Raw genomic sequence first — 13,764 nt, 5'->3', positions numbered from 1 at the left:
AGCTCTAGAAACACACCTTTTAGCTGGTTTGGTGTTTACAGCTTTGAACCTGGATTTCATGATGGTTTTCCATGCCTCCGCGACTCGTGGACTACTTGAACGTGCAACGCGTTCCCTCCTCGCAGCTACGCTTGCAGGCACCTCTAATGCTACGGCAAAGTTGGAATGCAAATACGTGCCGCTGAGCGGTTCTGTGGGAGAATGACAGTAGCTAATCACCCAGAGACAAACAACATTATCTGCTTCAAAAGTCTTTCAAGGAGTTGATGACTAAAACCTGACTTGAATCTTGGAGCCAGATCCAACCTGCATGAATTAAGAATCTTCCAGGCTATGCAGGTCCCGTGCAGTAATCTATGTGCTGTTTAGGATAACTTCTCAAAGTAACTGATTATAACAGACGTGTTTATTACTGTGTGACATCCCCACCTCAGTAATAACACATTTTTAGGCAGGAATAAGTCTAACCTCCTTTTTCTTTTTGATCTATAGGGTTTTTTGCAGGTGAGTGGAAGACAACTCCACTATTTAATTATCTGCCCCAGCAATCCTTGACATCACTTAATCACTTAATATTACCCATGCTAGTATCAGTATGTACAGCTAATAAGCACATTAAAATGTATTATTACAATTATCACTAGGGATATCACTGTCAGTATTCCTATGGGGCTGAAAAGACATAGTTACGGGGGGTAATCACTGAAAAAATCTGTAAACTTTAGAGAAATTGTTAAAAAGGCCATAAACCGAGAGTCACTTTTATTAATCTCTTGCCTTTTTTGCCTTTATAATAGTAAAATGACAAACATATATAATGAAAGTTCATGAAGCTCAGAGATTAATGAGGAACTGCAACAGTTATTGACCAAATTAAGAAAACAAAAAAAATCTACTGCTTAGTTGTTACCTTCTTTTTGTTTGCAGTAATGGCATATTATATATATATATATATGCACACCTGTATGTGTTACTTTATACTAGAAAGGATTCTTCAGAGGCTCAGACTGGGTGTCATACAGCAGGCTTCTCCAGATCTGTAAGGGGTATTTCATTGCACACACTTCCTAGGACTTGGGTTGTCCATGAGAAGGCCAGGAAATGAGGAATAGGGGTGGGTCTTTCCTACCAGCTCATTCAGCAAAATGCTAAACCACAGCTTCCGAAGCTGTAAGGCACTCACTCTGACAAGGAATGCTTTGTATGCCTGCTTCCCCACGTGCGATTCCTTCCTGCAATAGAAATTGCCTAATTCATTAGTTGTCTAACATAATTTCTGCAATCCCTCATTTTTATGCATCAGATTTAAGAATATCATTCCAAATTGTACAGTGAGAATAAAATTAAGAGGTATCAAATTTTATTAAAATTAATTATAATTTTTCATCTTGGAATAATGTATAATCGAGGTTTCATTTTGCTGTTGGGATGTAAACATTAAAATGTAACTTTAATTATGGCCTTAACATTGCCCTTCTTTTACCTGAGGATTTTGGAGCAAAATTTTGCTGAAAGTCCAAGTGTATGTCTGGAGTTGTTTGCATGAGATATTGAAAAAAAAATTTTAAAAAAAAGATTGTAACACTTCAGAACAGCTCAAATTGACTCCATAATGATTACTAAGTGCAACTGTCAGATTTAACCTAGTAATAAAAATAACATAGAAAAACACTCTGACTTGGAAACACTTATGCAAGATATGTCCATTTTGTCCAGGAAGTCAACAGTTTTGTTTTGTTTTGCTCAAATAGAACATGATGGCATTATCTGGTTGTTTGCATTTCTAAATTCTCAAATGAAATTTATCTGCAATAACAACTTTGTTTTCTTCCTGGAATGGAGGTTGGGATTTAATTTTGTTGACTGTACAGTCATCTCAGAAGACTCATTGTCTAGGAAACAGTGGACTAGCTTTACACATGGTGTGGTTTGTGTGTGAAAGTGATATGTTTTGCCGTCTAAGTATTACAATTTGAAAACAGACCATTTTTTTTCCAGCACAGAAGACCTTTTAGCACGTCACCTTCTTTAAGTGTTGTTTTTCTTTAGCTGCTTCTACTGCTTAAGAACCCAAACCAAGTCAAAATCACTTGCATGATCCGTTCTGCTCAGTGTAGGTGCTATAGAGGTTGAACCAAGCTGCAGCAGCTGGACCTGGTGACTCTGGGGAGGGCTGGCGTGCTCTTCCAAGGCCTGGAGAGGAGTTACAGAGACAACGGGAGCAGGTTTGTGTCTGACGGGCAGAGTGAGAGGCAACAGTCCTGTGTCGCTGCAGGGGACGACAGTCACCCAGAAGGCTGGAATTCCTCACCCTGGAGAGGTTTTGTGGGGGTGCAGGTTGTTTGGAGGAGGCGTGGAGTCGCTACAGTAGATAGCTCACGTCCGCAGAGGTTCTCTGTAAGTAGAAGCGCTGTTTGTGGCGGTAGGAGAGGGATGAGAGAGAAAGAAAAAGATGGTGAAGTTGAAATATAAAAACCACGTGAAAGGGACTTGTGGCTACAGAGATGAAAAAAAAATGTGTTGTTGCTATCTGGGCCAGATGAGTGTTTCTGGTGGTGCCGATGGGACCTGTGACAGCGTCCCCCCTTTCCCCAACTTCAACCAAACCAGCTGCGCAGGGGGATTAGAGCGGTAGGTGGTAAAAGCGAGGCGGGGGGGCGGGCCGTGCTGCTCCCCGGCCGTCGCGGCCTCTGGGGTGCGAGCAGCAGCTTCGGGGCGCCGCCGCAGGGGCAGCCCCTGCTTCACCCTCCCCAGCGGAACGGCCTTACCCCGCGGGCCGCTTCGGGAGGCGCTCCGGGGAGCCGGCGGAGCCGCCGGAGCCGCCAGCCGGGCCCGCTCCGTTCAGCGCTACCGGGCGTGTGTGAGGGGGCGGGGGGCGCAGCCGCCCGCGCTCTCCGGCGGGGGGCGGCGCTCGCTGCAGCGCCAGCCCCGCTTCTGGGCTGCGCGCGGGCGGTCACGGCGGACACGCAGCCGACGGGGGCGGGGAGCGCGGCCTCAGGGCCGGCATGAACCCCCGGCCGCCCGCGCTCCTCGCCGCGGGAACGGAGGCGCCGAGGTACGGACCCCCGCCCCCAACAGGTGCAGGGTCCTCCCGCGGCGCTCGCCTGTGCCTGCGGAGCCGGGGCTCGCCGCGGTCCCGCCTGCGGAGCGCCGAGCCGAGTGGGTAGAGGGGAAGGGTGAGGGAAGGGAGGAGCGAGGCGGGGGTGCCAGGCCCGGTCCGGCTCGGCCGCCGGCGCGGGAGAACCGAGGTGAAGCCGTGGTCTGCGCCTGCCCGCCCGGCCGGGCGCTCCCGCCTCCCCGCCCGCCAGCCCCCGCGCTCACGCCGCCCGCCCCCCTCTCTCCGCAGGGAGCCGCAGGGCGAGTAGCGCTGCCGCGGCCGGGCCAGCCACCTCCGGGTCCATGCACCGCTGGCAGCCGCTGCCGCCAGCCGGGACTGCCGCCGCCGCCGCCGGGCCCAGCTCCCCCAGCCCCGCCGCCGCTTCCGTCGCCGCTCCGCCGCCCTGCCGGAGGTGAGTCCCGCGGCCGGGCCCGCCGCCGCCCGCTCTCCTCAGCGCCGACCGCGGGTTTCGGGTCCTGTCAGCCGCTCCGAGGCGGCGGGAGAGACCGCCGGCATCCGCCTCAGCGCCCGCGACCTTTTTGGGGGGAAGATGAAGGCCGGCTGGGACCGCGCCTGTGCCCCCTCACGGGAGCTGCGGGCAGGGAGCCCGCGGAGGGGAGGCGGCCCCGCTCAGGCCGCTTCCTTCGTGCCCCCTGCAGCGGGGTTGTTTCCTTCCCGGTGACTAACGGCGGGGGCAGGGGCGGGCGGGCACCGTCACCGCGCCCCGTCCCGTCCCGGCCGGAGAGCGCTACCTGTGCCTTGTGCTCCTCTCCCCGCAGGACCGTCCCGCTGTGAAGAGAATGGCCGTGACCCTGGAGCAGGCCCAGCAGGTGGGCTACACCTGTCTGAAAGCACTCCTCAGGTTCGCTTTTATGGTGGCCAATAACCTGGTTGCTATTCCGTCCTACGTCTTGTATTTAATTATGCTGCAGCCTCTCCGAATGCTGGACAGTAAAAGCTTCTGGTATATCGAAGGAGTATTATTTAAATGGCTTTTGGCTATGGTGGCTTCCTGGGGCTGGTGGGCAGGATATACAGGTAAGAATATCTTATTAATTTAAAATGTACAAATGCTAAGATGTAAATAAGTGTTAAAACACATCTGTGTTAGTATGGGGACGTGTAGGGGAATATGTAAATATAGTGGATATTTTGGATGTTTTTCTTTTGGATTTCGTATACAAATGCTTCGTCGTTCTGGATTGAGGTGCTGAATATTCTGAAACATTTTTTGAAAGTGTAGGTACAAACTTATTATGTGTGAAGTAAAATTTTCTCAATCAGCATTTTGTTATAGTATGATCAGAAATATTACTTTTCTGTAGTATCCTAATCACTTTGTCTGGATGTTTCATGAAAAAGATACATCTCCTCAAAACAGAGTCGATTTGTACTGTGTATGTAGCTGATAGCACCAAAATTTTTTATTAAGTCCATGCCTCTCTAAATGATCTCCACTTGGAACTATCGGGACACGAGTCTAGGAAGTTTGACATGAAGCTCTTGCCAGAAGAGTAGGTTTTCTATTCCATGTCACAGTGTCTGCCTTTTCTGCTGCTTCAGAATGGAGGGAACCTCTTTCACACAAATAGTGATAACGCAATGTTTCTCGACTGTGTGGCTCTTCATTACTGTTAGCAGAGCTAATTACAGAATCTGTAGGGTTTTGCCCATCTGTTTGCTTGTTTTGCAGTTATTATTGAACTTATTTTTGCTCGTTAGTGTTCATAGGCTCGTCAAGGTGATGGACTGCACTGAAATATAAAGGAAGGCTGTGGTCTTGTTCTCAAATGCACTGATTTTCATCCTGGCTACTGCACTGTGTGCAAGAAAACAGCCATCAATTCTTTGCATGTGCTTAGACCTTGAAAAGGGGAGGGAATGAATCTACTGAGTGCAAAATATGAACAGCCCTTCTAAAATTCTTTCCTTCTCTTCTGCCCAGGCTGCGTCTGCAGGTCTTGTCCACGTAGACAAAGATAAAAAGGAATGGCAGAGCACACAGCTCTGGAGTCTGCACAGACTCCTCGTTAGTCAGAAAGTCAGTGATGACCCAGATGGAGTGCTCTTTTTGTTAGGCTACAAGAGCAGAAGCCACTGTAATAATGTCCGTTTTGGTACCCTGTCGTGTGCCTTTCTGAGATGCACAAAGTTTCTCTGGATACTCTAGGTGAGCTTCCAGTTCATCTTAAGGGGATGGTGGCAGCAGCAAGCTAGATTCTGGTCTGTCGGGCTAGAACTGTCGCAGCGTCGTGCTGCTTCAAAGTTGCCTTGCCTGCTACAGCTCAAGCTTTTCCAGATACGCTGTTTTAAAAATCTTTATTTATATTTGCTTATTAAAAGAAGTCCACATAGTATTGGCAGTGGCAGGTATATTTTATGAAGTCTGCTTTATGCCGTAAAGCACAAAGGCCATCCAGAAGGGAGGATTGACTTCCAACGTGTTATGTGTATTACTAATTGGCAATTGCAAAGTTTATGGGCATAATGGTAATATTAAAGTCATATAGCATATGACCCCAGGGATTCGCTGTGTATATTGAACATGCTAGTTAAAATTCAAGCCATTGTCACATGACGATATGATTGTCAATTTTTGAAAGCAGTTTCCTTGGGATAGTTCTACTGCTGACTGCAGAACTGTGTGGTTTCTTTTGCCTGTTGCTTGGAAAGTGGTCTTAGCATGACCTGCATATCCTACAGTCTTCCTGAAGCATCTGCTGATTGGTGTTGCTGATGTATCTTGACAATTTGAAAACTTTTGCTTTACAGTTTTGAAATGCCTGAGTATGTTTTTCTGAAATATAATTTACAAGTAGCTACACAGAAGCATTTTCTAGTATGGTGTATGGGTAAGGGGGCCCTTTTCACTTTTCACTATGAAGCATGGCTTTTGTTTTGGGGAGTATTTTAAGCAAATGCTTTTACAAATTTTGAGCTTAAATATATTCTGATATGAAGGCATTAACATGTCTACTGAAAGCTACAAAATAGGAAGGACAGCTTATTTTTTTGTCCTTTCTTTCCTTACCCTCGTAAGCACTCACCACCACATGCAGGACAAACCTGGAAAGTGTATCTTTCTGGCTTTAACATGGATGGGCAGAATAATTTGTGTGTCTTTTTCCAGACTGATAGATTTATAAAAGACTGTCGCTAGGTCCCCTCTTCTTTTAGAGTACATCATAACTAATTCAGGACTGAAATACTACTTTATTGTAGTTGGTTTCTAAGACCTGCAGTGGTGCATCTGAAAGAGCCATTGCAGAACAATTCTTCTGTTTGCAATTCCAAAAACTAAGTCAGAGATAGGCTTCGATATGTTCCATCTTTGCAAAAGTAAATACAAGAAAATAGGTATATACGTATGAGTTCTTTGAGAAGATTAAGGGTTTTTCTTCTGAGTAGCAGAGCAGTTGGTGAGTTGGTTTGTTTTTCTTCTTGATTGAGAGGGTAACCAGCTAAACAAGTTTACTTGCCTTTTAATTGGAGGTAGCATTCTGCAGTTGTGTTGAAGGTGTGTTTCAGTTTTAAAATGTATTTACTTTTTCCCCTTCCCAGCTTGGATCATATATTGGGCAAGAAGTGACATAAACGATATGTAATTAGGGACTTAAACTCAGCCTCCAAGTAGATTCAGGGCAGACATTTTTTTCCCGTGTAAGTTTGTATGTAATGTGTATGAGAGACCTCAACACCAAATGAAGAAATAAGGTGAGTGCTAGGTTTTCTTTCTGGGCTTTGCTGCTGTTGTGTAATTGTTGCCATATTTTATTGAATAAAGCTGGAAGAGCTGAGGAGGACTTATGAACTAGGTCTGCCCTTCTCCCCACCCACGCATAAACCTGTGTTTTCGTGCTAGGATCCTAGAGGATTTGTCACAGAAAGTACACGATCAGTGTCTATATCAGCAGCTTTAATCTATGCTTTTTGATAAACGTAGGTGTTTCTGTTTGCAGATCCACTTGGTGTTATGTAAAGACAAGTATGTAACTGGATAAGCAAAATGAAGGAACAGAAAGAGAAATTGTAAAGGTCACTCTACTTCCCCTAATCCTTTTCTTCTTAAGATGCAAGTATGAGAGAGAAGTTGAGTATAATTGGTTGACTTTGATTTTTGAAGGGCAGAGTATGATAAATATCTGTGGTATTCCCTTGAACTCCATAGCATTTCTTATGAAAAGGAAAACCGAGTGACTTATGAAGAACATTCAGGTAGTCTAGCAATATTATTTTATTTTATATTCTTTTAGAAAGGCCGCCTTCTAGTTATTCTTAGCCTTTTTCTTTTAAAGCTTTTTGTATAAATGTATTGCTCTTCTTGTAGGAGCTGTTCAGTTAGGACACCCGGAATCTGCATATTAGTGTGATTTGAAAGGCACCTTCACATAACACTTCTAAATATTTTCCTGCATTTTTTGGAAGATGTGTTCTAAAAAAAGCAAACTTGAGAGTGCTTGATCCTTTGTTGGCAAGTACATTTTTCTCCCTGTAATATAATTTCTGATTTAATATAAAAGTAAACAAAAAAACACTAAGAAGTGTGATAGATGTAATGGGAGGGAGATGGCGTGTATCTGTGGTGGTGAATTTCTGATTACCTCCTGCTCCCCTATAAAACTAGTTTAAAGCAACCATCCTCTAGATTTCTACTTCTTTGGGCAAATAACTATTTCAGACTAAAGTTTAATATTCCTGTATCTAATCACGTTGCTGGAGAAAAGCTTCCTTTTCTAAAATGTGCTCAGACAAACCATTTTGTTGTCTCCTGCTGTTTGAATGCAGAGGTTAGCGTTAGCCCGTGATAGTGTTGTTGTGGTTTTGCAATTACAAGTCTCTGTGACAGCAGAGTAATCAGTTAGCAGTGCAGTCGCGATAAGTGACGATGCTGGTCTTGTTCTTTGCTCTGCTTGGCAGAGCCGGGTGCTGTGGGGAGCAGTGGTTTGTGCCCAATCTGTACCTCTGGCTGGGGCAGGGGGGCAGCCGGTGGAGGATGAGTGTCCTCCGCCTGCAGGAACCCTCAGTGCTCTTCTGCCTCTCAGAGCACCAGGGCAGAGAAGTGTTGCGTGTGGTCACTGAGGTTGTGTGCATCTTGGGAGGGGGTTTCCTTGAGAGTTCTGCTTGGAGTGTTTTATACTCCAGCAGTGAAAAGAACAATTTGACAAAACCTTCTGTTTCAGGCTCTTGCCAAATATGCGCAGTCTTGCAATGATGTTGGATGGGTTTGGTGGGCTGATGAAATGGAGAGTAATACACCTCTGTTACCATACACGGAAAAGTCTTAGTGCTGTGAGTATGCTTGCTGCTATAATGATGCACTGGTTAAGAAAAAGCGAACTAACCCTATGGTATTGCTGGTTACTGTTCTGTGTCAGCTGGGAAGGTGACATTTAAATAGTGTCTGTAAGAATATTCTGGTTTTGTCAAATGAGGAGAATTTCTCTTTCTTCCTTCTTTATTAATCAGCCAAGAAGAGTAAAATTGAGTGATTTAAAATTTATTGGCTAATTTGTATGTATGTTAAAGTAGAGACCACTCTATATTTTTTTCAGCAGTCATAAACTGTTTTTTTTTCCCCTCTAATTCAAAATCTTCTTTGCTTCCATTTTACCACTCAACAACCTCAACTCCTTTAATCTTCTTAGAACGTGAATATTTTTGTCTTCCAGAACTCTAAAAGGTAGAGGTGGAGTTGCTGTGACAACACTTGCTCGGTGCAGACAGTGTGCGGTGTCTGCGCTGCTTCTTGTGATGAGTCGGCCCCTCTCCTCGGGCAGGAAGTACAGCAGATGATATAAAGTAAATTTTTTGCCCCAAATAAGGCAGGAGGTGTTATTTCAGGAGACCGACTGTGCATCTAACCCTGCCATTGTTTCCTACCCTCTTCTCTTCCTGCAGTATGATTTTTAACTGGCAATATTTTGGTTTTGGAGACTGCTCACCAGTGAGGACTGGACAGGGAGAGTTGTGGGAGATGAGGTCATGATTTTGAGGTCAGACAGTGTATGAAATGGAGAAGCAAAATTGTTCTTACTCCGTGTTTTATTTGAATATGTGAAAATACCTATGTGACTCGGTAGATTAGGATGGCAGCGTACCCCACGGAACCTTTTAGTTTACACTACACCTCTGTGTTGAGTTTCCAGATAATCTCGGATCTAAATGCTGATTTCTCTGATGCATATGATTTATGTGTACGTTATGTTGAGATCAAGCTGGGATCTTTGGATTTATTTTGCTGTTTGTAAGAGGAAGTTTGTGTGTAATTTGTGAACTGTCTTGATAAGAAAAGGTGAATGAACTGGGGACACTGGAGCTGTTTCTACTGTGGCCTCAGAGCCAAGGCTCAATGTGCCTTTGCGTAAGAGGAGGTAAGGAGTGCAGTGAACTTACTGTCAACTTTGTGCAAGTGATGTGTCTGTTTGTAAAGAGTGCTGTACAGTGACCTTTGTCCTGTTCTAATAATAACATGTAAAATCACACCAGGAAATTCCCATCTCTTCTTTTTGGAAAATGATTTATAGGCTTTACCATACTTCTTTGTACTTCACGTAGTGTCAGCAACGTGTCAAAAGCATCAAAGCCTGTCTTTTGTTTTCCTATTGTATCATTTAACTGTGAAGGATCATTCCAAAAGATTAGGTACTCAAATGCTCTCTGAATTATATTTTTTGAAAGCTACTGCCTTCTGGCAGAAAACTTAGAGTAAAGGCACACATTGTTGTGGCTTTTTTGGTAGTGATATTTTTTTTGCTTGTTGCTATTTACATACGTTTTGTTTGGTTTTTTTCCTGCTCCCAGAGTAGGTTAGACTCTGCTCTTATTTCACCTACTCTGAATAATACAGAAACAGTTGCAAGCATACCAAATCAGTCATGTCTACGTAAGGATGGTAAAGATCAAATTATTGAGGAATACCTACACAGAAAGGTGTGATTTTTTTTTTAATATTTATTTTAAGCCCAGGAATGGCTGTGGGATGCTTCTGAAGTAGCTTATGTGCGAACAGCCAAATGAAGACAAAGTTTTGGGAACTCTGGGTTCTTTTCCTGGTTATGGCTGAGTTTGCTATTTTTAGAGGGTGTTTTTATCCCTCCTAGGTCTTCTGGGCCTTTGTTTTCAGCGTATCTGTTCACACTAGTCATCTTACTTCTCCCTTCATTGCTGGTTGAGTGCCTGAAAGGATGTGACTAAGAATACCTGAAAGATGTGTCTGTGTTCTCTGTACCTTTTCTTATTCTTTTTTTCTTGATGGTAGGCTATTAGGAACAGTCTGAAATAACTGCAGGAAAGCTTTTATCTAGCTCTGGTTTGGAGAAGCAAAATCTTAGGGAGTTAAAGTATTTGTCCACAAATTCTTTGCCAAGTGTATGAAGAAGGAATTCTTTTTCTGCTTCAACAGTGTGATCGTTTCTGTATTGGAATATGTCAGAGATGATGCCTTTGTGGCAGAGATGCAATTTCTCATTCTTGTTTAGTATAAGTGTTCCAAAGCGTAGAAATTTTAGAGTTTTTCAAGAAAACAGGAGAAAAAATTGGATGTTTTATGTGGTCAAAACCTATTTTGTCTGTCATTTTGTTCTGAGCAATTGCTTTTTTAGAAAGAATCTGGAAACAAATGAACAGAATATATTCCTTTCTCTGTCAAGTGTGTGTGAGGAATTAAGAAGTCTTGCCAAAGGTTAGTTTGGCAAGGTTTTAAGTCGCTGAAAACAAGATCTTAAGGTTGCACAACTCTACCGTTTTTAATTACGCAGGGCAGTTAGTAAATCCTTTATGGAATAGAAGCTTAGTGGTGTAACTTTCTAGTGTTAACTGAGCCAAAATACAGCTCCAAGATATGTAATCTGCTTGCTTTTATTACAGTGGAATATAAACTCTAATGCTGAAGATGACATGTTAAACGCGGGGTTGCGTAGGCATGTAGTTGTACTGCTGTTGCAGTCACCACAGTCAAGATTATAGTCTGGCCATTTGTTTATGCAGTTACTGAAATAAATAAGGCTGATGTGTTTGCGTTCCTGAAAACGTTCCGTGACATCAGCAAGGGATTCTGCATATGAGACTGTATTGTTTTTCTTTTTTTCTTTTCTTTTTCTCCACAAGCATTTCAAGCAGGGATTGCCGCTGAAGAAAGCCAGTCCCAGCCTTCTAGACTCATCCTAGCACTGCTGCTTCAGTTCTGTTGGCCAGATATTTCAATGATTGTGTGATCAATCACAATCACAACCGTGATCCATACTAAAACTACCCACCCACTTTTTTTGCTGGGTGACTTACAAAACACACCGAGTCCCTAACCCATTTTATTTTTCCTGTGTGGTGAAAGAAGAAGATAGGAACAAATAGCAAAAGGAATAAGGAAGGAACTGCATCTTTTGGTTGGAAGTACCGGCTTTAAAGTATTTGTTGAACTACTGCTTATGACCCTAATTCAAGAGAACAGCCCTGTGCAGGTTAGGGTTCTACTATGTGAATAAAATGTCAGTGAAGTTAAGTGAACTTCGTCACCTTTTCTTGCTGTTTTGTTAACTGGTTAGTGTTTAGACTGGAAAAGTGCCTTCTGAAAAGTTTCTTTGGAGAAAAAAGCTAAGTGTAGGGTGAGAACAAAGGGTTATCATAAACTGAAAACTGGTTGATAAAAGAAGAAAAAGACCAGTGTTCATTTTGATGAAAGCTTAGCAGTGAGGTTGCTCTGAAGTTTTGTGTGCGTACTGTTTGAATTTGTCAGCTACAGAGACAATTTCAAGGAACTTCAGAAGTACTTGAGCGGTATGAATAGCCAACAAAGTGCAGAAGTTGTTCAGCATTGAACAGTCCAAAGCAATAAACATTTACGTAAAGTAGCAGTTTAGGAAAGAGATTAGTATCAGGGTGGAGAGCTTAGGGAAAGTTTTGGCTCGGTGCACAAATACACCTTCTGTTCTAAAATACATAAAGTACAGGAAGGAGAATAATACTAAAAAATATCAGTGGTTTGACTTCACACTTTGCTGGTTTTGTCTCAGTCGTTTTAAAGCTATTGAAGAATTCAGAAGGGCTCTAAGAGCGTTAACAACTTCATTAGTGCAAGCTGAAATCAAATCAGAACAATTTCAGTCCCAGCTGAACTTGAATGGGAACTGAATTGGACAACTCAGTGATTTTGTTTCCTGGGCAGAATAGATGCAATGTCCCCCTGCCTTTGTGTAAAGAAAATGGGGGATGAGGACTTTTAGTGTCAATGGAAGGTAGAAAATCGAAGTCTTCAAGATGTAATAAGACAGGGGGGTTATTTGGTGGTTGTTTTTTGGGGTTTTTTTGGTTTTTTTTTTTTTTTCTGAAATATTTTCATTATGTCTTTCCACAAATATTTACAGGCTAGTTCCCAATGGTGTTATTTCTTTTGAGTCATATAATCTGAAAACTTCTTGTTTAAATAGTCTAATGGTTTAAACTAGCTTAGAGATTCACCTCTGTTTTGTAATTTAAGTAAAGGGGGAGAGGAAAGATTAATAGCTTTATTACTGCATCTCACTTATGTAGAACTAAAAATGGAAATCGTGTTCTAAGAGCAAGGGCCAGTGTTGCTGCTGTTTGGGAGAACATAGGTTCTGGAAAGTTGAATCATAAGCACAACGTCATAAGTGCTTGTGGATGTGGGTTTTTTTGGTGGCAAAAAGGAGGATTTTGTCTGAGATTTTTTTAAAATTTTGTTTCACCTTTTTTTCTAGTATCCTAAAGTTAGAAGAACATGCAGTTTCTGTGAAAGTCCATAGTGTCTGTGTTTGCTTGCCAAGAAATGGGGAGAAAAAATTACTATTAAGAATACCTTTTTTTGGTTAATTTAAAAATCAGTTATGTTTCAGTGTGGTGGGCTCTTGAACACCAATTTAATGTAATTTGGTGACTTAAATGTGACAGCGTGTTAAGCATAGTTTCCTGATGGAATTAAGCTACTTGTTTAACATCTATTCTTTCTCTCACCCCTCCCACACTTCTGATTTGCCTCCTTGCAAATATGTTTGCGATTGACCAGATGGTTCAGATTTCCGACATAATGCTGTTCTCATGAGTTGTGTGAAAATTGGCAGCTGAGTGGAGGAGAGACCCAAGTTAGTGCCTCAGCTGGGGGTAGTGCAGGCAGATTTGGGCATTGTGTGTCTTGTTTGACATTTGCTGCACATCCAACCAGTGCTTCAACGGTTTTGGGTTTGCCACAGTGCTGGCATATCTTGTCCAGCCTGTTGAGGAGAAGAAGGTTAGACAACAAGAAGTTTTAGGGAAACCAGGCTTTGTTATTTCTGCTGCTTCTAGAGCAACATGTTCATCTGGCAGTGACAGATGGTGTGTGAAGCAGCATCCTTTCTTTTAGATGATGTTTAGTCCACCTTGCTGATCATAGCCTTTTAGATCCAACAGACATATGCAGACAACTGTTTAGCCTTAATATAAGGAAAAAGGATAAGGTGGTAAAAGAACTTAAAATATTGTGGGTTTGTAATAAGACTTTCTACCATGTATATAAACCAGGAATTGGCATAGCCTCCTGAAAGGAGGATTGGAAGGTCATCAACCTGACTGAAGCTCTCAGGAAAAAACAGTGATGCTCAGATTACGGGAGGCAAGGCAGAGCCAAGGAGAAAGTAAGTCATGAATCTGATCCATTGACATGTAGAAACATGAGG

The 13,764-nt window shown here is 43.1% G+C and overlaps 1 protein-coding gene across 1 annotated transcript in view; it reads left to right on the top strand.

The window, feature by feature from the left end:
• The first annotated feature begins 3,397 nt into the window (after positions 1 to 3,397).
• Positions 3,398 to 13,764, top strand: part of LPGAT1 (lysophosphatidylglycerol acyltransferase 1) — a 62,234-nt gene continuing 51,867 nt past the window's right edge. The window contains exons 1-2 of the mRNA XM_080342564.1: positions 3,398 to 3,509; positions 3,877 to 4,135. Coding sequence (XP_080198690.1) covers positions 3,898 to 4,135 — 238 coding nt within the window. The 5' untranslated portion in view covers positions 3,398 to 3,509; positions 3,877 to 3,897. The remainder of the gene's footprint in view (positions 3,510 to 3,876; positions 4,136 to 13,764) is intronic.

Source organism: Nesoenas mayeri (assembly GCF_963082525.1).
Source record: "Nesoenas mayeri genome assembly, chromosome: 3".
NCBI classification, from domain to species: domain Eukaryota; kingdom Metazoa; phylum Chordata; class Aves; order Columbiformes; family Columbidae; genus Nesoenas; species Nesoenas mayeri.
Note: the sequence above shows the minus strand (reverse complement) of the source record. Positions and strands in the feature narration are given on the sequence as shown.